The sequence below is a fragment of the Meriones unguiculatus genome, chromosome 11 (assembly GCF_030254825.1).
Source record: "Meriones unguiculatus strain TT.TT164.6M chromosome 11, Bangor_MerUng_6.1, whole genome shotgun sequence".
Taxonomy (NCBI): domain Eukaryota; kingdom Metazoa; phylum Chordata; class Mammalia; order Rodentia; family Muridae; genus Meriones; species Meriones unguiculatus.
In genome coordinates this window covers 25,999,501-26,023,886 of record NC_083359.1, presented here as the reverse complement: position 1 = coordinate 26,023,886, position 24,386 = coordinate 25,999,501, and the positions used below count along the sequence as shown (strand labels likewise).

Here is a 24,386-nt window from a genome sequence, read left to right as displayed (position 1 = left end):
GCACCTGCAGTGTAACAGGGATGTAGGGTCTGTTCCGTAAGAGCTGGACTCAGTCTGTAGCTCTACCACTGATCCTGGGTAAGGATCTAACTACATTGAGCTTTGGAATATTCATCCATGAGTAGGTAGCAGTTATCCAACACGGCTTCTCTCTGAGGGTTATTGGAGATAATACCAAAGGAAGCTCAGTAGAGTATCTGTACAAGTATGTGCTCAATGACCACATGCTAGGTAGGCAGGTAGAGGCCACGTTTAGATTTAGTGCAACAACCCAGCTTCTAGTACAGAACCAAAGACACAGTAAGCACTTTAGGAAGTTTTTAGTTAAATAGTTAATATGTAGCCCAAAGTATTTTTATCTCCCTCTTCTAGGGGGGATTCCCTGTTTATAAAATGTTTTCCTGCTCACCAAGGTCTCAAAGCAATTGTTTTCTTTTGAGGGAATCTCAAAGGCTGAATTGAAGGATTCACACATGGTTCATGGGGGTGACTCTCTCCTGGGTTAGGCCTGAGACCCTCATTCTTCCATGTGCTCATGGCCGGTGGAAATTCTGCAGCCCCCATTTGAATGAGAAGAGAGCCAAATCAATGGATTGGGTGTGTGTGTGTTTGCTATTTGGTACAGTACTATATGAAGCACAACTGTTTCTTTGAAATTGACCTTCATTTATTTGGAGGGAAGAGCAGTTAGTTCAATAATGGCTTCCTGGTGCCTTTCAGCATTTTAAAAGGCGGAAGAAAGATTGGGAGCAAGGCAAATTTCCAGTGTTTTCTAAACAGCTCACTAGGCCCAGCCACATGTTGGCTACTTGGCACTCCCTACTGACTCTCCTCACATTCCATATTGAATTATCTACTCCTTCAAGAGTTCTGCCACTTCATCAGACCTCAACCAGGCTGTCTCCCCTCTGGTGGGAACTTGTCTTCATTGTCATACCAAGCAGCTGGAGGTCCTCTTGGACATCACGCGTGGACCACGAGATAGAAATACTACTATATTCTAGTCCAGATTCTCTGTCACCCCCTGGCTCATTTCCAGGGGCCAAAGAAAGAGGTTCTTGTTTGATGAAATGCATCCCTGATGCAACGCTGGGCCCTGATGCAACTTAGTCTGAGGCTACAGGGAAAGGGTGGGGAGAAATGACTGAGGTGGTGCAGGTGGGGAGGGCTCTGCAGGAGACTTCTCTGCAGGTGGCCCAAACCTGCTCCCAAAAATAAAAATAAGGGATGAAGAAAAACAAATGGGCCCTCAGAGCAGGGCCATGTCTATTTTCCCTCCTTTCAAAAGGAATCCCAACCCTTCTCTCCTATGGAGAAAACAAACACAGCTATGGAAATCTCATGCCACCCAGGCACCTCAAAGTCTAGCTGGATTGGAAGTTACTCTTACCTGCACGGTCCTAGCCTTCCTCACATCTACTTCTGTTTTCTCTGAGTAAGAAGTCCTTGATGGAAAATTCAGGATTCAGAATTTGGAACCTTCTTCGGATGCCTCTTAAGTATCCATTGCCCAACATACTACTTCTCACTGGATGCTGTTCTACCTGGAGCAATGGTAGCTTCATCTTGCCATGATATTCTTAAATTATTAAGAAAGTAAATGTTGGTTTTGCACCTTTGGATTGAGTTCTTTATGACTTTTCTGCAGCCATCACAAACCTACAGCTCACCTACACGGATCCCATCACCTGTTGGGTTTCCATGGAAGAAGAAGGATGCTCAATGGGCCCGCTCAGAGACAACATATTGAAGGGTTCCTGGGTGATCATGACATGGATGATCAGAGTTTTCATTGACAGGAGAGGAGAAGCAAGCTCTGAGAACACCACAGGCTGGAGACGTGGGTGATCTTTCGCTGCTACTGAATGGCTATTAAGGACCCCAGAGACTAGGAGGACAGGGTCTCAACAGGAATGAGCATAAAGCAAAAGAAGACACCAAGGCAGCCATGGCAACTTGAAGCATAGGATTCAGAGAGAAGCCATGTCATCTCACACCGCTCGGTTGCTGGGGAGCGTCCAAACCTGCAGCATTTAAAGGGGCTCTAAGGGGCTGAGAGATGCTTTGACCAATGACTTCCAGAGTCTCGGTTGTGATTCACCCTTCAGAATTTTCTGGGGTCTGATTAAACATGTAGATTCTGAAGCCTCTGTAAGTTGGCCCTGGGGGGGGGTCATGCTACTATGGAGTTTCTCAGGTGATCATTATACTCAATAAATTTTGCCTTGGTCTCATTCAACCATCTTGTTCTCCAGATATGAGACCTAAAACCCAGAGAGGCACAGCAACAAGTCCAGGGTCACAAAGCTAACTGATAGCCAAGATCAAAGCAGGACTCTGTAGCCTGTACCACCTTAGCCTAGTCTTTCCATTTCAACCTTGGGAAGCTTCAATTACCCTTGAATCTCAGAGCCAAGCATTGCACCTATGATTATTTCTGAGTCCCACTGGGCTATTTTTCTTCTTAAGGATGCCCTGGTCATAGTGTCAGTATGCTGGTGGGTAGATGTGGGAGGAAGTAACAGGTGCTGGGTTGGCAAAGGTAGCCAGAGGAAACTCAGTGCTACCTCCCATAGAGTGAAGCTTGGTTTAGCGTACTCATACCCAATCTTGATTAAAAACTTGCTGTGGTTCAGATTCTATACTGTCTTTTCCTTACATCAACATCAGCTCCTTGGTACGGATATTAATTAGCCCCATTTTGTAGATGAAGAAACTGAGGCTCACATAGGAGTAGTTATTACCCCAAGGTCATAGGGCTGATAAGAGACCAAATAACACCTGCTCCAGGGGGACCATGATCTTTATGACAGCCCAATGCAGAGCAAGCTGTCACCCATTGTTAACTGAACAACACTGCCAAAGGTCCCGAGACCTTGAGTAGGAGAATCAGTCTTCTCTGCAGTGGGACATAATCACTCCTGGAGTGGAATTTCAAGCTCTTCCTACTTAACACCATTGAAAAATATTTCTGAATGGCATTATTCTTTTCAAGACTTCCTCAGAAAAGATCACAGAGACACTATGTTAGATAGATTATTTTTCCTTAAAAAACAAAAAAGAAAGAAAAAGGAAGAAAACTCTTTGTAACCATTTACATCCTTTTCATTTACCCCTTTCTCTCAGAAGCAGCGTGACTTTGGAGTCGTAGCTGCTGGGGGGGGTTGGTCACCCCTGAGACTCTGCAGGTATGACGGGTGTGTGAGGTCTGTGGTATGCAATAGCTGCTGCCTCTTCTGATAGCATGCCCTGAACACTTTCTTCCATTCATTTTCCTCCAGTTCTCGTCAGGGAGAGGGGAAGAAATCAAAGCAGATCAACACACCAGAGAAGGCACAATGATTTCCCAAGCCGTGGGAACGGCGTGTCAGGGTGCCTTCCTCTCTGTCTACCTTTTAGCCAGACCTTGGTTCGTTTTTTTCCCCCCTAGTAGGAAATGGGCAGCCTTTTGAACAATTTCCTTACTTAGGACTACCAAGCCGATATGAGAGGCGAATTTCTGTAGATGTGGCAGGAGACTTGGAATTCCATCTTGCCTAGCTTTGGTGCCTTTAGCTGAAGGTGAGGATCAGCTATAATTAAATCCTGAACGTTTCATAAATCACCAGAATTGGGAGCATTTTAGGGGTGGAAACTGAGAACATTTCTCTTTGAAATCCCAAAGCCTCAGAAACTTAAAGGCCCTTGGAAGCTGTGTGGCTGTAAAATAGTCTTATTATCCGCTAAAGACGACAGTGCAGAAGGGGGAGAGCCAGCAGGGAGGGAGGAGGGGGAGACCGCAGCCTCTGCAAGGCTGAGAAACGTGGTTCCTGCAAATATTGAATGAACACTGCCTCTCTCTGTAGGAGCCGCCTCCCTGCTTCCCCAATGCCGCGTCTGCAGTAACTACAAACTATTTGGTATGCTGCGTTAGTGACGCTGCCTTCTCAGATACATCGCTACTACCGAAATAACACTGGCGTGATGTTGGAGCCCAGTGTCCTTTTTAATTATTAAACTGAGGCCAGTGAGTGAGTCATTCCTCATCCAAGATTCTCCTCCCGTGTTTCTATTTCAAGTGCCTAGTACCTTAGCTTTTTTTTTTTTCACCAACACCTGAGTTGGTTCTTAGCCAGTTCCCCAATCTGCAAAGCCCTTGCAGAACAAACAATATTATCCAGTCTCCAAACACACACTGCAAAATAACTGAACCCACACAAAAACTTTAAGGTGAGATCATCAGGAAAACCAAGAAAGAAATAAAGGTCTCTCTCCTCTCTGCCAGTCCCCAACTTACCAAGCGGGAGAGCGATGAAGAAGGGGAGCCAACATAAGATGAACATTCCGACTACAATGCCCAAGGTTTTGGCTGCTTTCTTTTCCCTGGAGAACTTAAAAAGTTTGACAGCTATGGAACTCCTGGGGTTGTGGCCCTTGGCCTTGGTACTGCTGAGGGTGTCCTCATGAAAGTTCTTGGAGTGGATCCTCAGGGTCAGCTCCTTGGAGTTGGACATCTCCTTCATGACTCCCGCCTCTAGATTCTTGGTGGTCCTCTTGGCCACGATGTAGACACGGCAGTACATGACCAAAATGACCGCGAGTGGGATGTAGAAGGAGCCCAGGGAGGAAAAGAGGGCATAGAAGGGTTCTTCAGTGACCCCGCATTCCCTGTCATCATTGGGCGCAGGTTCCTTCCAGCCAAGGAGAGGCCCGATGGATATGACTGTGGACAAGACCCACACACTGAGGAGTGCCAAGATGGCCTTCCTGCGGGTGACCAGCGTGGGGTACCGCAGGGAATAGCGCACCCCAATATAGCGATCAATGGAGATGGCACAGAGGCTCAGGATGGAAGCCGTGCAACACAGGACATCCACCGCTGCCCAGATGTCACAGAAGATGCGCCCCAGCACCCAGTAGCCGAGCACTTCCAGGGTAGCGGAGAAGGGCAGGACAGTGAAGCTCAACAGTAGGTCAGCAATAGCCAGGTTGACTATGAAGTAGTTGGTGGGCGTCCGCAGGTGCCGGTTGCAGGCCACCGACAGGATGACCAGGATGTTGCCCACGATGGCAAAGAGGATGAAGGCGCCCAGCACCAGGCCCACGGAGATGGCCCTGGTGACGTCCAGCTGGGGCAGTGTGGAGTTGCTCGAGGTCTGGTTGGGGCCAGTGAAGTTGGCATCTTTCAACTCTCCCCAGTGGGCAGGTGCTGACGTGTTGTGGCCGGTGTCCGGATCGGGATTCATTTTAGAGTCCGCCCTCCATAGCCAGGGAGGAGATTGGGCTCGGAAGGGCTGTGACCAAGGCTCCTCAGCTGCCCCGAAACTTTGCTCCCTCCGTGGTCTTCTTTCCAGAGGCGTCCTCCTGGCGAGAAGTCATCTCCCCCGGGCAGCCCAGCCCGGCAGCACGTCGCCTGCCTGCACCCAGCGGCTCGCTCGCCTGTCAGAGGGAGGAGGAGAGAGGGGACGAGGCGGCAGCTCCAAGTTTAATGATCCACGTCAGGCGCTCCTGGCCGGGCTGGCGCGGGAGCGCGGGGAGGAGCGGGCGCGGGGCCGGGGGTGCCCGGCTGTGCCCGGCCCGCGGCGGGTCTGCGGACCGCGGTGCCTTCTCCGCCCAGCGATCGCGAGGAGGGTCTGCTTTCAATGAGCCGCCTCTGGGCTGACTGCACGGCAGTGACATCAGGCGGGGAAGCCCGGGCGCCCTGACTCTGTGCGGCACTAGGGGGCAATGCGGGTCCAGCCAAGGCGCACAGCCCCGACGCCGCCGCCAGCCGGGTCGGCCTGGAGACCAGCCGCGCCAGGCACCGCTCCCTTGGCGGGGATGGGGCGGGGAGCAGAGCCGGGGGGATCTGGGTGTAGGCATCCCGGTCCATACACCCCAGGAGCCCTTGGGGTTATTTGCCTTCCTGTTCACGCTTTAGTTAGAAGGTGGGGTGGGATGCTTACCTCTAATGGGGACTCCTGGAGTCAAGCCGTGAGCTCAGAGGGATGTGCAACTTGTTCGGCTTCTACAGAAGGAAGAAAATCTCAGGGTTAGGTAGGTGGTAAGGACTTGAGTCACATCTGACAGCAGGCATGTACTCTATTCTCCCCCTTGAAACCTCTTTGGCCTTCATAGAAGCTAGAGGTTTCTGTTTTCTCATTCATTCTTTTGTTTGTTTATTTATTCCTGCTCCCATTCCTCCAGTGGATTGTTTTATTTATTATTTTTTTTATCATTTATTTGTTTGTTTGTTTATGTTTTTCTTGAGACAGGGCTTCTCTGTGTAGCCTTAACTGTTCTGGAACTCGCTCTATAGACCAGGCTGGCCTCGAACTCATAGAGATCCTCCTGCCTCTGCCTCCCCAGTGCTGGGATGAAAGGCACGTGCCACCGCTGCATGGCTCCTTCAGTGGGTTGTTAATATCCAGCTATAGACAATGGTTCGGTTCTAGGCACTGTTCTCCAAAAGTTGCAGAAGTAGCCAGAGTCCTGACCTGTAAGTGGGGGTTCATGTCCTAATGAGATAGCAAACAGGTGAAGTTTGAGGCATGGCATCTAATGACAGGAGTTAAGGAGAAGATTAGTTGAAGACAGGGAAAAGCAAACAGGATATGGAGGAATTGGAATTGGAATTTTGGTTTTGTTTTTAAAGACAAAGTCTGATACAGGTTGCCCTCCAGCTCACTGTATAGCATAAGGATAACTTCGAACTCTTGGTTTTCTGACTGCTACCTCCTGAGTGCTGAAATTACAGGCACTGCCAGTTTATGTGATACTGGGGATGGAGCCCAGTGCCTCATGCATGCTAGGCAAGCACATACTTTACCAGCTGAGCACCGTCTCCAGTCTGAGCTTGACATTTTAAGGAGGTGCTTGGCCTGTCACTAAAGAGATAGTTGAGTAAGGGAGGGAGGGGAAAGAGGGAGAGAGCTAGTTGATTCTCTGGGAGTAGAGAGGGAAGGCACACGGATTGTCAAACCCTGGGGAAAGGGTTTGCGGGATCTTGGTTATCTGTTGGCTCTTTTCTTGTATTGCTTTATATTAAGCTTCAAGGCCTATTTCCAGAGGTAGGTGATGGAAGGCAATTACAAGAAGGGAAAATGGCAAGCCAGGAAAGAGTTTTCTTGTTAGATTTTTTTTTTTTTTTTTTTTTTTTTTTTTTTTTTGTAAACAAGGTCTCCCCATATCTATTCCAGGTTGGTTTTTTGAACTCAAGATTCTCTGTCTCCCAACACTTAGGTACTAGACTGTGTGGTAAGCTCATTTTGCCTTTTTCTCATGACCCGATAAGAGAAGAACTAGTCTCATTGCGATTTCTGTTTTGAGGATGGGACTCCAGGTTAAGGGAAGTTCAAGTACATAAACCTATTGAGTGGAGTAGCTGTGAGTTGGCGTTGAGCCATTACTGGGTCTCCCTATTCCAACGATGAGTTGTAGAAGGGTCATGCCATTTCTACAGGGGCAAAATAGGGAGCAGAGTGAATGTTATAGATGGAGCTCTTTTTTGGGCCCATTTGGGGTCCAAGTTACTGCTGTTGGCAAGAGACCCACATTTATTGAGCTCCTGCTGATAGCCAAACATTTACTTATTTCCCTTTTCTCTTCCCCCTCTCCTCTTTCTTTCTTCATTTTGACTGGGTCTTGCTGTGTACCACACACTGGCCTTGAGCTCCTTACGGAGACTAAGATGTCCCCAAACTCCAAAATCCTCTGACTTCAGCCTCCCCAGTGCTAGGATTACAGGCATGAGCCACCATACCCAGCTTGCTTATTTTCTTTTATTCTTCTTTAACAGGTCTTTGAGAAAGGCATAGCTGCTCTCCACGGACACATGAGATAACAGTGGATTAGAGAGTAAGTCATACGCTAGTGGCATGAGGCAGGGTAGAGGGCAGTGGCTACTGAACTGAAAGGAGACATCTGATACCCCTTTCTTCCATTCCACAAGCCGTGTCCCAGGCTTCTCATTTCTCTTTTGGTAACCACTGCATTTTGATTAAGGGGCGAGGAAGAAGGAGCCATATACGTCAATTCATGTGCAAATTCTTCAGCCTAAAGTTGGATGCCTCCATTCTTCTTATTTGTACTTTTAGAAGATTAAGACTTTCGTTTATTTGTTTGTGTGTTGTTTTTTTAAAAAAATAGATTTATTGTTTTAGTGTGTGTGTGTGTGTGTGTGTGTGTTTTACCTACATGCACACCTATGTACTACATGTGTGACTGGTGTCTGTCTGTGAAGGTCAAATACGGCATGGCATCCCCTGGAACTGGAGTTGGAATGGTTATGAGCCATCTTGTGGGAGGTGGGAATTGAACCCGAGCCCTCTGCAAGAGCAACAAATGCTCTCAACTGCTGAGCCAACTCTCTAGCCTTTGATTGTTTGAGAGATGGTCTTATTTGTGGCTCAGGCTGGCCTAGAACTTACTGTTAGCCCAGGCTGGCCCCCAAATCATGGTACTCTTCCTCTTTCCCCAGCCTCTTAAATGTTGCTGTTACAATCATCTATTGCTACACATTTAAGGTCTTGATCTTCTGAAAGCATGCACAGGCTCTCTCCAGTCACACAACATAGATAATTTCAAAGAGTTTCTCTGGGGTTACAACCACCAACCAACCAGCTAACCAACAAACAAACTGTGATGCATGCAGATAGCCCTGAAAACAGATGTCCACCCATTTCAGTTATCTGTTCTAAGCTGCCTTTAGAAATTTAAAAATAGTAGATGCCTATAATGTGGACCTGTAGGAGCTCCTAGGACCATAAAGCATCCATTTTGCCATCATGGAGATGGTGTAGAGGCAAATGGCACTGGCCAGCTGGCACAGGAGGTCAGGCCACTGACTCCTTTTCTCTGGTCTATAGAATGGGGCTTCTTCTGATGTAGAGAAAAGCCACTGAGACAGCCACTCCTGACATACACAGTGGCCTGGGGAGCAGGACAGTGCCTGCCTGCAGTCATCTGCAGGGATCTCACTGAGGAGGAGAGCCTGTCCTTGGTCTCGGCCGGCTCTGGTACTATTGCGTGTGGAGATAGAGGCTGGTCCAGATGACCTGTTGAGATACACTTGTGTGCCAACTGAATCAACTAGCCCCTCATTCCACTCTGCTGCTCTCCCTTTATTGCATCTTACAGGATGGGAGGTGGCAGTGGGCCATCTCCCCAGCTTCCTGCATATCTTGAGGGCTAGGAGGATGGAGCTTTCCTGGAGCTGTTTCGTCTCAGAGGTGATGTAGGGAAAGAAGAGAATACTGATGAGCTGGGGAAAAACTGATGATTTGTACAAAGTCAGAAATGTAGGGACAGGAAGGGAGAGGCAGAATGAAGAACAAGTCCCTGGTCCACATTTTGATTGTGGTGGCCCATTTCTTACTTCCTTGGGCATTAATTTTTCGGAGCTACTTAACAGCTAACGGCACACCACAGAAGCTATTGAGGCTGTGTTTACAAACGTCTGCAATGTGAAAACCCAGTGTATCTAATATTTTTTTTCTTATAGTGGTGAAAGGCCAGAAGGGAAGAAACACATATGCATGCATGCGCATTGAGCGCGTCATAAAGAGCAAATCTGAGATTCCAAGTTGACGTATCTTTATTACCACAGAGAATAGTTTGTTGCCCAGGTGAGAACTTGTGTCTCCGTTCGGGTGTCAGGATGTGAAAGAGATTATTGAGGCAGAGAGAAGAGTCAAATAACTTTGCAGATCTCTGACATGCTGTCATCTGCTAGCGACTTTCACCCAGACAAAACAAACACGTCCCACCAGAAAGCAAACAGGTGGCAGCCTTAATAGCAACCACATCACAGGACCCCTCACTAATCAAGCCTTGCTGATGGCCACTTCTTTGCTCTCCTCTGTCCCTAGGCTCACTAGAGATGCCTCTTCACCCTTCCGGCTGAGTTTTGACCCATGGAATTGTTTAGGTGTCATGAGGATATAGGCGATATTTCATTTTCTCGGTACTCCCTGGGGCAGGGCCAAGCACAGAGCTCTGACTCACTCGAGGCTTGGGGAAGAAGAATCTTTTCATTACTTGTCTTATTGCATTAGCAACCTCTGATGTTGCAAACTTCCATCGCTGTGAGCCTCTAGGAGAAAGTGCCACTGAATCTGAACAGAGGGGAAACTGAGGCTGGCAGTGATTTTTCTATCTATCTATCTATCTATCTATCTATCTATCTATCTATCTATCTATCTGGTTCACTTTGTCTAACTCTCCCCAGTTTTAATTCAACCGGATATTGACTGGTGCATCTGTTTTGTACGAGGCACCGGATATCAACCGGATATTGACTGGTGCATCTGTTTTGTACGAGGCACCACACTAAGTGTTATCGGTTGTCAAAGATCAAATCAAATCAAATAAAAAAAAAATCAAAGATCAATTAACTAAGCGACAGTTAACCTACTCCTCACCATCCACTTAGCATGGAGAATGAAGGAACAACACTTTTTAGAGAAGTCCTTCTATGTACCATCTGGCACTCCTTATAAAGGTCCAAGGGAGGACTTAAGCCAATTTCACAAATGAGGAAACTGAGGCTCAGAGAGGTTCTAGACATGACCGAAGTATGCAGTGAGCAGTCAGCCTCAGTATGCACAGCATTATTATCTGCCTCTAAAGCTGCAATGCAGACTTCTCTCTGCAGCAGACTGAGACTGAAAAAAAAAAATATATATATAGCTGAAGGCTCCATGTTAGCCTGAAGGAAATTACAGCAGAAACCAGAATGTATTCGGGGTCCTGAGTAAGGAGAGGTCAGGCAGGAGGGAAGGCAGAACCATCTCCCATCTTCCAGAAGGAAGGTTCTGCAGAAGCCCTCCTCAGGCCAGCTGCCCTAACCCCTCAGGACTCTTGTCTGCCAAAGAGTCGAGGACTGACTTGGATTCCTTATAATCCCACTCCATTCTTTAAGAGCAACTCGTGTGTCCTTGGATAGGGAATAAAGTATTAAGAGGAACCCGGAATCTGTCGTTTAGCTGACCTGGGTTTATGCCCCACTTTCATAACTTGTGATCTCGGGTAAATCACATAACCTCTTCGGGCTCTCACCTTTCCTACTGGTCAGATGAAGATCAGCGTAGTTCATGCTTCATAAGGCCGAGGTGAAGGCTGAGTGTGGTATTGTGTGAGCAGTGAGAGGAGCAGCATGGTAGGAACATCAATCAGCCAGGGATGGCAAGGCATTTAGGAGGTACTTGGCATGGGGCCAAAATGTTTGACACACTATATTTTATTTAATCTGGACAGTGATGTTAGGTGAATGCTGCCACTGTGGACATCTGATGGATGGGGAAACTGAGGTTCGGCGATCTTCCCGAGGCAACAGAACTAGCAGATGGCATAGGTAGCATACAAAGCACCCCAAAAATGAGGCTAAAAAGAAAAAAAGGCTGTGACGATGAGAGGAGTTTATTCTATAGGGCATCTTGGGGACTGGGGACTCTCAAAAGCAAGTTTTTGTTCTTCTGTACCTCTAGGTTAGAGGGACAAATACTGTCCCGTTCTTTCTTCTGGGCTGCAGCAGGCATACCTGGCTATTTCTAAAGGCAGCCTCCATGTCAGAGGCTCCCAAGAGTGAGGCATCTCAGCTCCCTCTGTGCAGAACTTCTTTTGTCTGTGATAGGCTTTGATGAGCTTGGGTTCCCTTAATCCAGTGCATGCATCCCATCCTGGTGAGCAGGGTGGGCTCTACAGCCGCTCTCTGCAGCAAGCTGATGAAGATTAACTGCCAAGTCAGCTAGGGGCTGAATTCACATCCCACATTAGGGGAGGACCCTGAGCCCAGGTGTGACAGTTATCCTCTCGGTGGGTCTGAAGAATAAGTCCATTTTCTTTCATGCCAGCTAGCTACTGTAATAGACTACTACTGTACTAGAGTCGCCCTAACAACACGTGCTGTAGCCATCACAGCTTATGGCAACAGGCTCCTAATAGCAGCGTCTTCATTGCCCTGGCTTCTTCAAGCTCTACTATCACAAGTTAGAACCAGGAACTTCTAAAATGTCACAAGGACAACAACAACGCCCCCCCCCCCCCGTCCTGGAAAAACAAACAAATAAACAAACAAAAAAACCAACTCTCTAAAGATTACTTAGTCCAGGGCAAGCAAACTATAGCTTGTGGATTAAATAAACCGTTGAGCCTGTATTTTATTTTATTTTAAATAAATAGCATTTCATTGAAACCCAGCCGTGCTCATTTTGTTTGTGTGTACACTCTGGCAGTTTATAGCGGCAAAGCTGAATAGTTACAACATCTGGGTCATCTGGTCCATGCAGCTTAAAATATTTACCCTCTGAACTTTGTAGAGAACCCTTAGTTTAGTCTGACTTCACTATTTTATGCATGGGGACACAAAGACCCTAGAAAAGGATGGGGCTTGCCTGAGGCAGAGCCAGTGTCGGTGGCCAAGAGATCTGACTCCATCCTCATAACTGGGTTGCCACGGGTATCATGTTTCTGAATTGTGCCACAGGCTCTGAGTTTGAATCCTAGTGTTAGTAGCCTGGCTGGGTGGCCTTTGGACAAGCCATGTAAGTCATTTCAGTCCCTTAGCTCACTTGTGCCCTAGGGATAAAGCTTTCCATTCCTTGAGACAATGCACACACAAGGTGGTTGTAGAGGTGAAAGGTGACCTGGTCTTTAATGTTTAGGCTTTCATACTAAGGCTGGAAGCTGGCTATAAAACCCCCCAACAAAAGGCTTCCACTGTTATTACATTACTATTCTCCATACTTTTATATTTATAACCTAGGTATGCACGTATGTATATTATCATGATCATCTATGTACCCATGTACTTATTACCTATCGTGTGTGTCTACTCTGTATTTATGCCTTTATCTACCTATCATACATGTATGTATGTATGTGTGTGTGTGTCTATATATCTATTGCTTTGTCCGATGCTTTTCCTTAATTCCTCTCCCCCCGCTGTCCCTAGAAACATGGTTTCTCTATGTAGCCCTGGCTGTCATGAAACTCAAATCTGTAGACCAGGATGGCCTTGAAGTCAAAGATCTACCTGCCTCTGCCTCCTGAGTACTGGGATCAAAGGCATGTGCTACCACCGCCTGGCTCCTTAGTTCTTCATTGTGGCTTCCTCAGGGTCAAATTCTTGTTAGAACCCTTGGCAAAATTTATTTTTTTATCCTGTTAACTTATAACTGTGAGTCTCTCCTATTTTCTGTCTCTGTCTCCCTCTCTCTCTTACTTTGGAGCAGCAGGATGAATATGCTGTTTTACTATTTATCATTTGTCATCGAACACAGCTTGAACTGAATCAAGTGAACTGATGCTGGCCTCCCTTGTTCTCATGGACTTTGCCATCTAAGATGAGTAATGGGGATGCAGATGATTCTGCCTGACACTGAACAAGGATGGGAGTTAAAGAAGGAAAGAAAGAAATACGTGATACAGGGCTCAAATTTCTCTATCCTTCCTTTTTGCTTTCTGGTCCAAACTACACAAGCCTTTTGGGGGATTTTTCACTTGTAGTGGTCGCCAAGTTCAAAGAGTTCTTAAGGAAGTGGTGGGAATCTTTTCCTTAGGGGCATCTAAAAATTGTATCTGGACAAAGTGCTAGGGCCTAGCTTTGGAGGGGACAGACCAGGCCCCAGGGGAGCAAGGCAGAGGAGTGAACTCAGGCTGGTTTCTGCCTTTTTGTCTCTATTTTCTGGTGGAAGTGTCTCCATGTGGGACCCTGGGATAGGTATGGGCAAGCTTGGCAATTGTATATGACATCAGTTTGGGCACAGGGACATGGTGAAGGAAAAGAGGGTGAAAAAGAGGTAGATTCCTCTGGTCATCTCGGTAGAGCACCGAGTAGTGATGAGACAGGAAGAGCCCAGAGCTTCTCAGCTGTTTACTGGATACCAAATTAAAAGATCTGGAAATGTGCCTGAGGAGTCTTTAGAAGAGGAGGGGAGGAAGAGGAGGCATCCTGACTTCCCTGCTTCTTACAGGGACTGCGCTGGTGAATAGAAACTGTTTTGGAAACTTCTAGACAAAAGAAGCCTGGGATAATGGAAGTTAACTACATGACACATACTCCTAGGAGGCCACCATGTATCTCCTCTGCCCCCCAAGAAGTGTGACAAGGTGGACTTTGCCTGCTTTGGTCCCATTTACATTAACTATGACTTTTTCAGTACATATAAGCACCAGTCATATGCCAATGTCACTGCATGACTCACCTCATCTATCCCTGTAACAGCACTTTGTGTGTGTGTGTGTGTGTGTGTGTGTGTGTGACAGATATTGCTTTAAAGGTAAGGAAACCGAGGATGGAGAGAGTGAGTAACTTGACTGTAATCATGCAGACATGGGACAGCTGAGAAAGCTCATACTCTTCCTCTCTTGTGTGCCCCACATTTGGCTATAGTTTGATGTTGCTGATGACAAAACATAACACAACACAACAACAAACAAAACCGAAAAAAACCCAATCCCCTACCCCCAGAAAACAAACAAACAAACAAACAAACAAACCCTAAAAAAACCAACAACAGCAAAAACACTACAGAAAGTTCTGGGCAAATCTCAGTGGACCAGAGACACAAATGTATGGAAGCATAAGTGTTTGGGGTTTGTGTTATAGTGAAGCAGAAACGTGGACCCTTCTTTGTGCGAGCCAAAGGTTAAATCTCTCTCCTCCTATTAAAAAAAAGTGTTATATGTACAAATGAAATGTTTTCAGCCATAAAAATAAAAATCTTGTGCCAAGCGTGGTGATGCCTGCCAGTAATTCCAGCACTCAGGAGGAGGGAGAGGAGGCAGGAGGGTCAGGAGTTCAAGGCTTGCCTCTCTTACACTGCAAGTTAGAAGCCAGTCTGAAATACATACAACAATAACAGCAACAGCAACAAAAACAAGTGAACACAAAATTGAAATCTGAAACCTGGGGCAGAAGGGATGGCTTGGGCATTAAGAGTACTTGATGCTTCTGTAGAGGGCCTGGGTTTGGATCCCAGCACTCATGTGGTATCATACAATGGTAACTCCAGTTCCAGGGGATCTGATGCCCCTTTTCTCTCTTTATGGGAAGTAGGAACACATTCAGTGTGCATACACAAAGGAAAAAAAATTCAAGTAGAATTAAAATAAACAAATCTTAAAAAAAAAGCAATGATAAAGAAATTTGAAACCTTATTATATTGGCAGCAATAGATGGAGCTGGATGACTTCACGCTAAGCAAATGAAGCCAGGCATAGAAGAGTAAAAGGCAGTGATGTCATTCATCTGTGGAAGCTATAAAAGTCAATTCTGTGGGAGAAGAGAACAGTAGAGTAGTCACTAGGGACCAGGAAGGGCAGAGGAAGTCTGGGTAACCAAAACTAAAGTGGACAGAAATAATTCTAGGGGCATAGTAGAGTTTATATGGCTAGCAACAATGTGTGATTCTTAAAAAGATAATTAGGAGAGCCTGAAGCCTTCTAACCCAAAATAGGACAGGTGATTCAGGAGGTAGACATGTTAGTTGTCATGATTTTGTATCAAACTGTGTATTTATGCTCTAGATTATCACATTGAGCCCCACAGATATTACGTGTTTACTGAAAGACCTTCCCCTCTTAATCCTTCTGGGAACCTCAAGTAAGCTTATGTCAGGCTCCTACCTCAACTTCTCCAAGAATGGTGGGAGACTAAGGTGGCTAATTTTGGTTGTCAGCTTGACAGGAATCTGGAATAAGCCAAAACAGAAGACACAGTGAACTCCCATGAGAGACTTTCTTGATCAGGTTATTTGAAGAGAGAGCACCCTGCAGAAATGTGTGTGGTACCGTCTGGTGGCAGGCTATATAGAAAGATACAGAGCTAGGGAGCTTCTTTTGCCTGCTTGCCTTCGCTGTGACTGGGAAGTCCATCCATGCTCATGCTGCTACCAGTATTAGAACTAATTTCTCCTGGCTTCCAACAGCAGTTCTCCGAGTATCCTCCAAGCTTTCTGTGCCAGATTAGGGTTGCTGAGATATCTGGCCTACTGAACTGCGCAACTGTCAGATTATTGGACTCTTTGATGTGAGACAGCCATTGTTGGACCGCCCAGACCCCATTTTGTAAGCCAATCTAACAACCCCCCCCTTTAATATATATTCTCATTCTATAGGTTCTGTTTATCCAAAGAACCCTTACTAATATAGAGATCCAACCAAGCCGTTGTCTTTTTTAAGGATTGTAAATGTTGCTGGTTATATTACTAACTAGCAAGAGTGACTGAATGAGAGAGAACATGAGGAGAGAGAGAGACTCATGTGACACCCCATTCACACCCCAGGAGCACGGGGAAGGAAGGGGATGTCTGTGTGCATACTCCCTGCTTCCCCAGGCCTTGAGAGGGCCAGGACCTCCAGAAGGAAGAGGGCCGAGAGAAGGGGACAGCATGAGAAAGAGAAAGAGAGAAAGAGAGGCTCACGTGCCAGCATGAGATGCCAATTATCCTTAAGGAAGTAGCTGGTTGCATACCAGACTAGTTTCATCTGGACAGATCATAGTCTCACTCCTGCCTCTTCTGGGTTTTGTGATCTGGAAAAGCTCCTTCATTTGTTTAACCTCCCATCTGTTTGTCTATGAAGTGGGGGTTTAAATAATATTTACTGCATCAAGTTGTTGAGAGGATTAAATGGAACTGTGCCTGGAACCTAGAAAGCTTCAACAAATGTTAGTTGTTGTTGATACTTTTGTATAATCTTAAAAGTACACAACAGATTTCTCAGTCCTGAATGATTTAAGTACACACTCTCTGAGCCAGTCTCTCAGCTGTCCTTCTAATTCTTGATTGCCAATCGATATAACTGATGTATTCTTTTTTAAAATTTTTTTTCTGAGATAAATTTCCATAGAGAAACAGTAGCCGAAGAAACAAGAACACAGGTAGTACATAACATTTGTTGAGTATTTGTTGTATTCTAGGATATATATGTTGTATGCTTTGCAAAGATTATCTCCTGCCATGTAAAAATGTGTGTATAGTGCGTATATGACATATGTAGTATGTGTGAGTGTGTGTGTGTGAAGGACAATCTCTGACACTAATCATCTTTGCACACCATCCATCTTGTTCTTTTGCAACAAGATCTCTCACCGGGACATGGGACTCACTGACTATGCAAGGCTAGCTAGCCAGTGAGTGCCAGGGATCTGTTGGTGTCTAAGTTGCAGAACTGAGATTAGAAGCATGTGCCACCACACCCAGAATTTTTATGTAGGTGCTCGAACTCAGGTCCTCGGTATCTGCAAAACAGATGCATTACCAACGGAACCACCTCCCCAGCCCATGGTATGTATCCTCTCATTTTAACACAAGAAGCCTACCAGGTACACATGAATAATCTATCTGCCGTTACTTTTCAAATGGCCATATTCAGAGAGCCCGCAGCTCTCTGGAAATTATTCTGCTTGCACAAAGAATTCCTGGGTTGGAGGCGAAGCCAGTGTGGGTGTTGGCGACCTCAGGGAGTGGAATATGGTGGGCAGTTGGCCCAATGGAGCTTGCTGTGCAGAGAGAAAGAGAAACCCAGCTCCACTCGACAAGCAGGGCAGCAAGCCCGCGGCTTGTGATTCTTGGCCACTGGAACAATTATGTCAACAGGAATTTTCCTTGTGTATCAGGCCAAAGAGGCTCATAGATAATAACCCTTCAGTCAGGGAGACCATTCACACCCCAGGAGCACGGGGAAGGAAGGGGATGTCTGTGTGCATACTCCCTGCTTCCCCAGGCCTTGAGAGGGCCAGGACCTCCAGAAGGAAGAGGGCCGAGAGAAGGGGACAAAAAGCAGGAAATAAATGTGGAAGAATATGTGTTTCTAATTGCAGAAACTGAGTAGAGTTCTCTGGTCAAGCTGAGAACTGACCTGACACGGGTAGGTCAATCTGTAGGGCATGAAAGATTGGCTCTTTGTTATCACCCCCCAAAACTTTATTACTTCCTTTCTGTTCCATCTCAGGTGGCACTGATTCCCCCAGCAATCTAGAAATTTAAAAGAAGGATTACAGATAGAGTCACTGAAAAGGTTTGACCATATAGGCAGTGTGGCCCAAACTTCCCAGCCACGAAAGTCACCTACAATGAGAACTATAATCAGATTTGGTGGCATTCTGATTCTGTAACTCTGATGTGGGGTCCAGAAGTTTGTGTTTTTATGCACAGGTAACCTTAGTGGTTCTTTTACGACAGACTGGCGGATCACACTTGGGAGACATCATTTAGTCCAATGATGATCAGTTAAGGGCCTCTAAAGTATAAATGGCTTATCTGAGGGTCTTGGACACAGGGTTTTTGAAGGACCAAGGTCTTAAAACTGATTGACAATCCTAGCACTCTTGTCTCTGTGGGGCCCATGACAGATGGCCTTGCCTTTTACTTGCTGCTCTTGACTCCTTTCCCACACCCCACCTTTGTCATATCCCAGACAGGTCACTTACTCAGGGATGGCTGCTTTTTTATTGTTTTCTACTTAAAATTTTTTTAATTAAAATTTTTAGTGTATAAAATACTAGATTTCATTTTGGTATTGTCATATATGTATTAATCATTGTATTTTGCTCATGTTTACCCACCCATGACTTTAAAAAAATTCTAAAATTAATTAATTTGTATGTGTGTATGTGTGTGTGTGTGTGAGTGTGTGTGTAGGGGAGAGGACAACTTTCAGGAGTTGGTTTTCTCCATCCACCTTTTAGAGACTGACTGGGTGGCAATCATCTCTATGTGCTCTAACATCTCACCTGCCCTTCCCATTACTTTTGTGGTCCCTCTCTTTTGGTCCTTGCCCTCCTTCCAATAGTGAACCTCCTGTCCTATGGTGCTACCACCCCCAGCTATGACCGTCGGGTGGCTGTCTTTCTCTCCTGACTCCAGCCTAAGGGAGGTTTCTTTCTTCTCTGCGTCTATCCTGGTTCTGACCTTGGTCTGTGGTTGCATACTTCTTTTCCTGTTTATTTCAGCACCACCTGCCTCTCTTAGACATGGGTTCTCAACGTGAGATGGAGAAACAGTTTTTTTTTTTTTTCATCCAAGGGACCAGCTGAGTGGCAGATGAACAAGAAATTCTCAATAAGGGAATGACATGAACAAGCGAGACAGGGTTGACATCAGCCTTAACTGAGAGTTTAAATAAATCAAGATGCGTGTGAAAACTTTGAATTTCAGTGGCATTCCATTTATATTTTTATGCAACTTTATTTTTTTTTGTAATTTTTTAGATTCATTTAGTTAGTTAGTCTTTTGAGTCAAAATCTTATGTATCCCAGCTTCCTTCTAACTTGTGGTCACACCGAGAATGACCTTGAATTTGTTGATCTTCCTGCCTCCACCTTCTGAGTGCTGGGATTACAGGCGTTAGCCACTTTGCCTTGTTTATGCCGAGCTGAGGATCAAACCCTAGAGTTTCAAACCCAGGCAAAACACTCTATCGACTGAGTTATGCCCTCAGCACACTTTTTTGGACTTTATTGAAGACAATGTCTCATCCTGTAACTAACATAGCCTGTCCTGGATCTCACTGCACAACCAAGAGTGGCCTCAGATTCATACTGCCTGCCTGGTCAGTCAGCCTCCTAATGCTGAGACTATGGGTGTGAGCCACCATGCCTGGCTGTATGCAGATGTTTTAAAAGATTTATTTATTTATTTATTTTACGGGCATGTGACTACATGTATGTCTGTGTGTCCTGCATATGCCTGGTGCCCATGGCTATTCTGGGACTTGAGTTATAGACAGTTAGGAGCTGCCGCGTGTGGTTGTTGAGAACTGAACCGGGGCTGTCTGTAAGAGCAGCTAGCGTCTTTTCAGCACTGAGTGGTTTCTCCAGCATTTCCCCCACCCCCATCCCGTGTATAGATTTTTTTTTCTGAACTTGTCTTTCTTTCTTTCTTTCTTTCTTTCTTTCTTTCTTTCTTTCTTTCTTTCTTTCTTTCTTTCTTTCTTTCTTTCTTTCTTTCTTTCTTTCTTTCTTTCTTTCTTTCTTTCTTTCTTTCTTTCATAGTCCTAGATCTTAATTTTTCCCCCCCTCTGGTCAGCTTTCAGCTTTTCCTCATTATTACCCTCTGCACATGCTTCCCCCAAAGACCCACGTTTGGTAGGGAGAGTGGGAAGTTCCTCGGGGAGGAGGGACTCTGGCCTGTGAAGTGAAATTCTGGGCGGGTTTGGGGCCTGGGCTGGCGTACATTTGAAACCCCTCCCTTGGGAACCGTAGGAGAAAGTTCTAGCGTCCGTGCTCACACCAAGGGGAAGGCGCGCGTCTTCTTGCCGGCCCAGCATTTTCTTGCCTCCTGCCCACGCCGTTCCTGCAAACGGAGCTTGCTAAATGTAAAATTGGACAGGAGAAGGCTTGCTTAGCCCGACTCTCTCTAAATGTGGTGCTTCTGTGGTGAAATTTTGTGTCGGGGATCAGTTCCGCTCTCTGTAACCCTCCCTTCTAGCGTTTCCAAGAGCCCAGCGAATCCGACACTGTCACTCACGCTGCCTCCAGCAACTCCTAAACTGTGATCTTTTCTAACCTGTTTCCAGAGCTTGAAGTGTGCCAGCCCGACGTCCTGTTTTCTTGAGGTCTGGGGAACGTCAGGAAGTCAGGAACGCTTTATAGGGTTGGTTCCTTGCCAGTGATAGACAATATTTTTCTGTCGCTCCTCTTCCTCCTCCCTTTTTAATTTGGACTGAGATTATTCTTTCTAAAACAACCGTGCACACCAACGGGAGGGTCAAATCCTTAACTGTTCAGAACCCAAGAAACACTGAGTAAAGAATTGTGGCGACTAAAAACATGCCCCGGGGAACCTCAGTAGGCTTCTGTGATGAGCTCCACGCCAAATGAAGGGGACAATGGCAAACGCTACGGGTTATTAGAGGGTGGAAAACGAACCCCGTGCCAGGTCTCGCCACACAGTAGGTCTACTCAGTAATGTAAAAGGACTGGTGAGATTCCTTGGTTTGGATGGTTATCTTCACAGAGGAGTTAGTTATCTCCGAGTTCTGCAGAGCTCATTCAACTTCTGATGAAATCTTCTGGGCTTGCAAATGAGCCCATTTACATTCAGGAGTGATTTCTTCTCTAGGCTTTTTACTTTACTTTGCTTGAGTGTGTGGAGTAAAGAAATGGTTAGAATCACAGCTGGTGGGGATTGCAGAAGTCATGTGGCCCTTCCTTTATGTCACAAGCAAGGAAATTGAGGCCAGACAAATTTGCCTTGACCATGGACACCCAGTGTCAGAGCCAAACGGAGATTACTGATGTCTAGCCAATAGTTGTGAAAATAAGTGCATTCAAATTAATCACACTTATTTTCATTATTTAAGTACAAAGCGGATAACAGCAGATTTATTAAGGCAGATGGTGGCTATGGTGAACTATGGAAAGGTATAGGAAGCCTTCATCCTCCACTCAGAAAACCACTGTTAACGTTTCAGAAGACGTCTTCTAGGCTACAAACACATGCACGCTCACACCCACACACTCATACACTCACAAACATACTGGGCTGTCCTCTGGGTCACTGACCTTTCAGATCCAGGCTGACCTGTCCCTTAAACCTATAGGTGGACACAGGGCCTACCAGAGCTCGCCAGCGCTCTCTTTTAACAAAGAATTTGAAAATAAAAAAAGGTTTGAAGGAAGTTCTGGATGTGTTATACAAGGAGGGGGCCCATTTGGGTGAGAGGAACCGAGCACTCTGGGAGACCACATCTGATTTTCCCACGCATTCCCGAGAGAGTTATCTGAATAACCTCAACCCTTTAAGGCAGTTGGCTGGCTGTTACCAGATCGGATTCTTAGCTGAAGACCTTTGAGAAAATTGCCTAACTTCTCTGAGCCTACTTTCCTCATCTGTAAAGCACGCTGGGTAACACTTGAGAGAGTCGGGGGGGGGGGGTAACACGTGCTTACTGTTATTACTATAAACAACTGAAATAATTAAATTTATAGCTATGTTTATTTAACTGCTTGCTATATGTCAGGACTTAGGCCAAAAAGTTTATAAATGTTCCACTTAATTTTCACACCCACGGACTGTGGAAGAAAAAGTGCCTGCTTCTATGTCCTGACAGAAGATGGACAGGCAACACCAGACCCCTACAGCCCTGATTCCAAGTGCCATCATTTTGCTAACTGATTGCTTTTGCCTCCTTCAGCTTTTGGAATAGAGACCTTGGCACTTTTCAGGGCCTCTTGGCTGAGATCTTCTTTTAAAAGCCTTCCACAGGGATAGCAGGCTGGTGTAGAAGGAGGAAGCGCCTGTCCAACTGTCATGGGACAGAGCTGAGACACTGGCCAGAGCCCTCTGTGTCTGAAGAACCTCCTTTTTGGCTGTGCCTGGGTGTTCCCTAGGTAACAGTGGGGGACATAGCAGAGATTAATGTGCTTGCTGCTCCCAGCAGCTACTTGACATGCTCTGTCCAAGAGAGACAGTGTCTGGTCCCAGGTGACTCATCAGGATGGAAGCAGACACGAGCTGGTGGTGTGGGAGGAAGGATATCCCCCACATTCTCACTTCCCACGGTCAAAGGGGACCTGAAGGGATTTCTCCAGCACACAGACTTTTAAAAAGGCAGGTGTTCAAGACTTCTTTTAGAGGTGGAGAAACTGAGGCCCTATTCCAAAAAGCTTCCTCATTGTTTTCAGGGACACTGGTAGATGAGTGGCTTCGTGCCAGGCACAGAGTTAGTCTGTGTGACAGATATAAACATAAGCGAAACACAGACTGTACCATCAACAGTGCTGTGGACTAACTGGGAAGGGAGTAAGATGCCACAACAGGGGACTGTCATGAAAGGTGCAGGCACCAAGAGTGGACTTGTCAGTGGGTTGTGTTTGAATACCTCCAACTTTCCCGCAAGCATCATAATTCTTTCTTCTCTCCCTTCTCTATCTTCTCTTTTTTCACCTCTCTTTCCTCCTTCATATTCCTCCCAACCTCCTCCTCCTCTTCTTCATGGTAGTGAAAGCTCATAGTACAGATTTACCTTCTTAATTTATAAATGGTCACAGCAGCCTTGTGAACTGTATATTCCAGAACTTTTCATTCGACTTGACAGAAACTCTGCCTATTAAGCAAATTTTTGATAGGTTCTTCCTGCTGATCAGTGGATTCTCCATTCCTGTGTCTGCAACCTCACCTGTTTTAAATGCCTCAAATAAATAAATCATGTGATATTTATCTTTTTTTTTTTTTTTTTGCCACACGCATGCTATATATCTTTAACACACATCCTGAAGGCTCATATACTCCAGCAGGACCTACCTTCATTTTTTTAAGGATCAGTAATATTTTATTATATGTAAACACAATCTTCCCTTTATCCTAAATGGATAAACATTTATGTTGTTCCCACTACTTGGCTGTCTCTGAGATATTGCTTCCAACTTTTCTGGGTTGTACCCAGAGGGAGGAATGCTGGCTCTTATGATAATTGCACAGCCCCACTGACAATAAAGAGGAATCCCCGTCTTCCCACATCCTCAGCAACACTTGCTCTTTTCTGTTTTATTCCCCCCTGTGGGTTTAAATATCTATTTTTGTGTGTGTGTTAGTGGAGGCCAGAAGTCAACCTTGTTGTTTCTCAGGATACCGCTCATGACATGGTCTCCCACTGGCCTAGAATTCACTGATTGAGCTGAGATGTCCAGCTAGTGAGACCCAGGGACTTGACTTTCTCTGCTTTCAGGGTGCTGAGATTAAGTGTGTGACTACCACACCCCGTTTAAAAAGATTTACTCATTTTAATTTGTGGTGTTTTACTTGCGCGTGTGTTTGTGCAGTTCCCACAAAGGCCAGAAGGGGGCGTTAGATCTGTGGCACTGAGTCATCATGTGAGTGCTGAACCTAGGTCCTCTGCAAGAGCAGCTAGTGTGCTTTAACACCGAGACAATTAGTCCCAATACCCCCAATTTTTTATTTTAATCTAGGTTTTGGAGTTTGAACTCAGGTCCTCAGGCTTGCATGAGAACCTTATCAAATCTTTAGCCTTTAATTTTTTTTTTTTTTTTTTTTTTTTTTTTTTTTTTTTTTTTAGTCATTATGGTGGCTTCTCTAACGGGTGTGTGGTCACATGCCTTATGGATTTGATTTACATTTTCAGCTGATTACTAATAGTGAGCATCTTTTCATCATTGCTCATTTACATATCATCTTCGAAGCAAATGTTTATTGTTTCGCTCACTCTAAAACTGAGTTATCTGCCACCACACATACTCTTTGAGTATTTACTTCTGATGTGGAGGAGAGCTGAGATGATTTTGAAATTCCCATGAAGCCTTTTGGAAGGCTTTGGTGGCAGGGTCTTCCTCAATGTCATGCAGCTGGTTGTGTCATTACAGCAGTGTTCAGGAAGACTTCAAAAATAGTATTGATCCTGACGGGAGTCCTTGCGGTTTGTCTGGCTGTTCATAGTGAGTGGATGGGGGTGTTCTCGCTAAGAAG

The 24,386-nt window shown here is 45.7% G+C and overlaps 1 protein-coding gene across 4 annotated transcripts in view; it reads right to left on the bottom strand.

The window, feature by feature from the left end:
- Positions 1-24,386, bottom strand: part of Adra1b (adrenoceptor alpha 1B) — a 112,088-nt gene that overhangs the window by 50,666 nt on the left and 37,036 nt on the right. For 3 of the 4 annotated variants that reach the window (XM_060363823.1, XM_060363822.1, XM_060363824.1), the window contains 2 exons: positions 5,925-5,986; positions 4,277-5,418 (listed from right to left, as the gene is read on the bottom strand). In XM_060363823.1, the coding sequence (XP_060219806.1) occupies positions 4,277-5,225 (949 nt within the window). In that variant the 5' untranslated portion in view covers positions 5,226-5,418; positions 5,925-5,986. Of the gene's footprint in view, positions 1-1,390; positions 1,580-4,276; positions 5,419-5,924; positions 5,987-24,386 lie in introns of all 4 variants that reach the window. The other variant, XM_060363825.1, reaches the window with a different exon arrangement.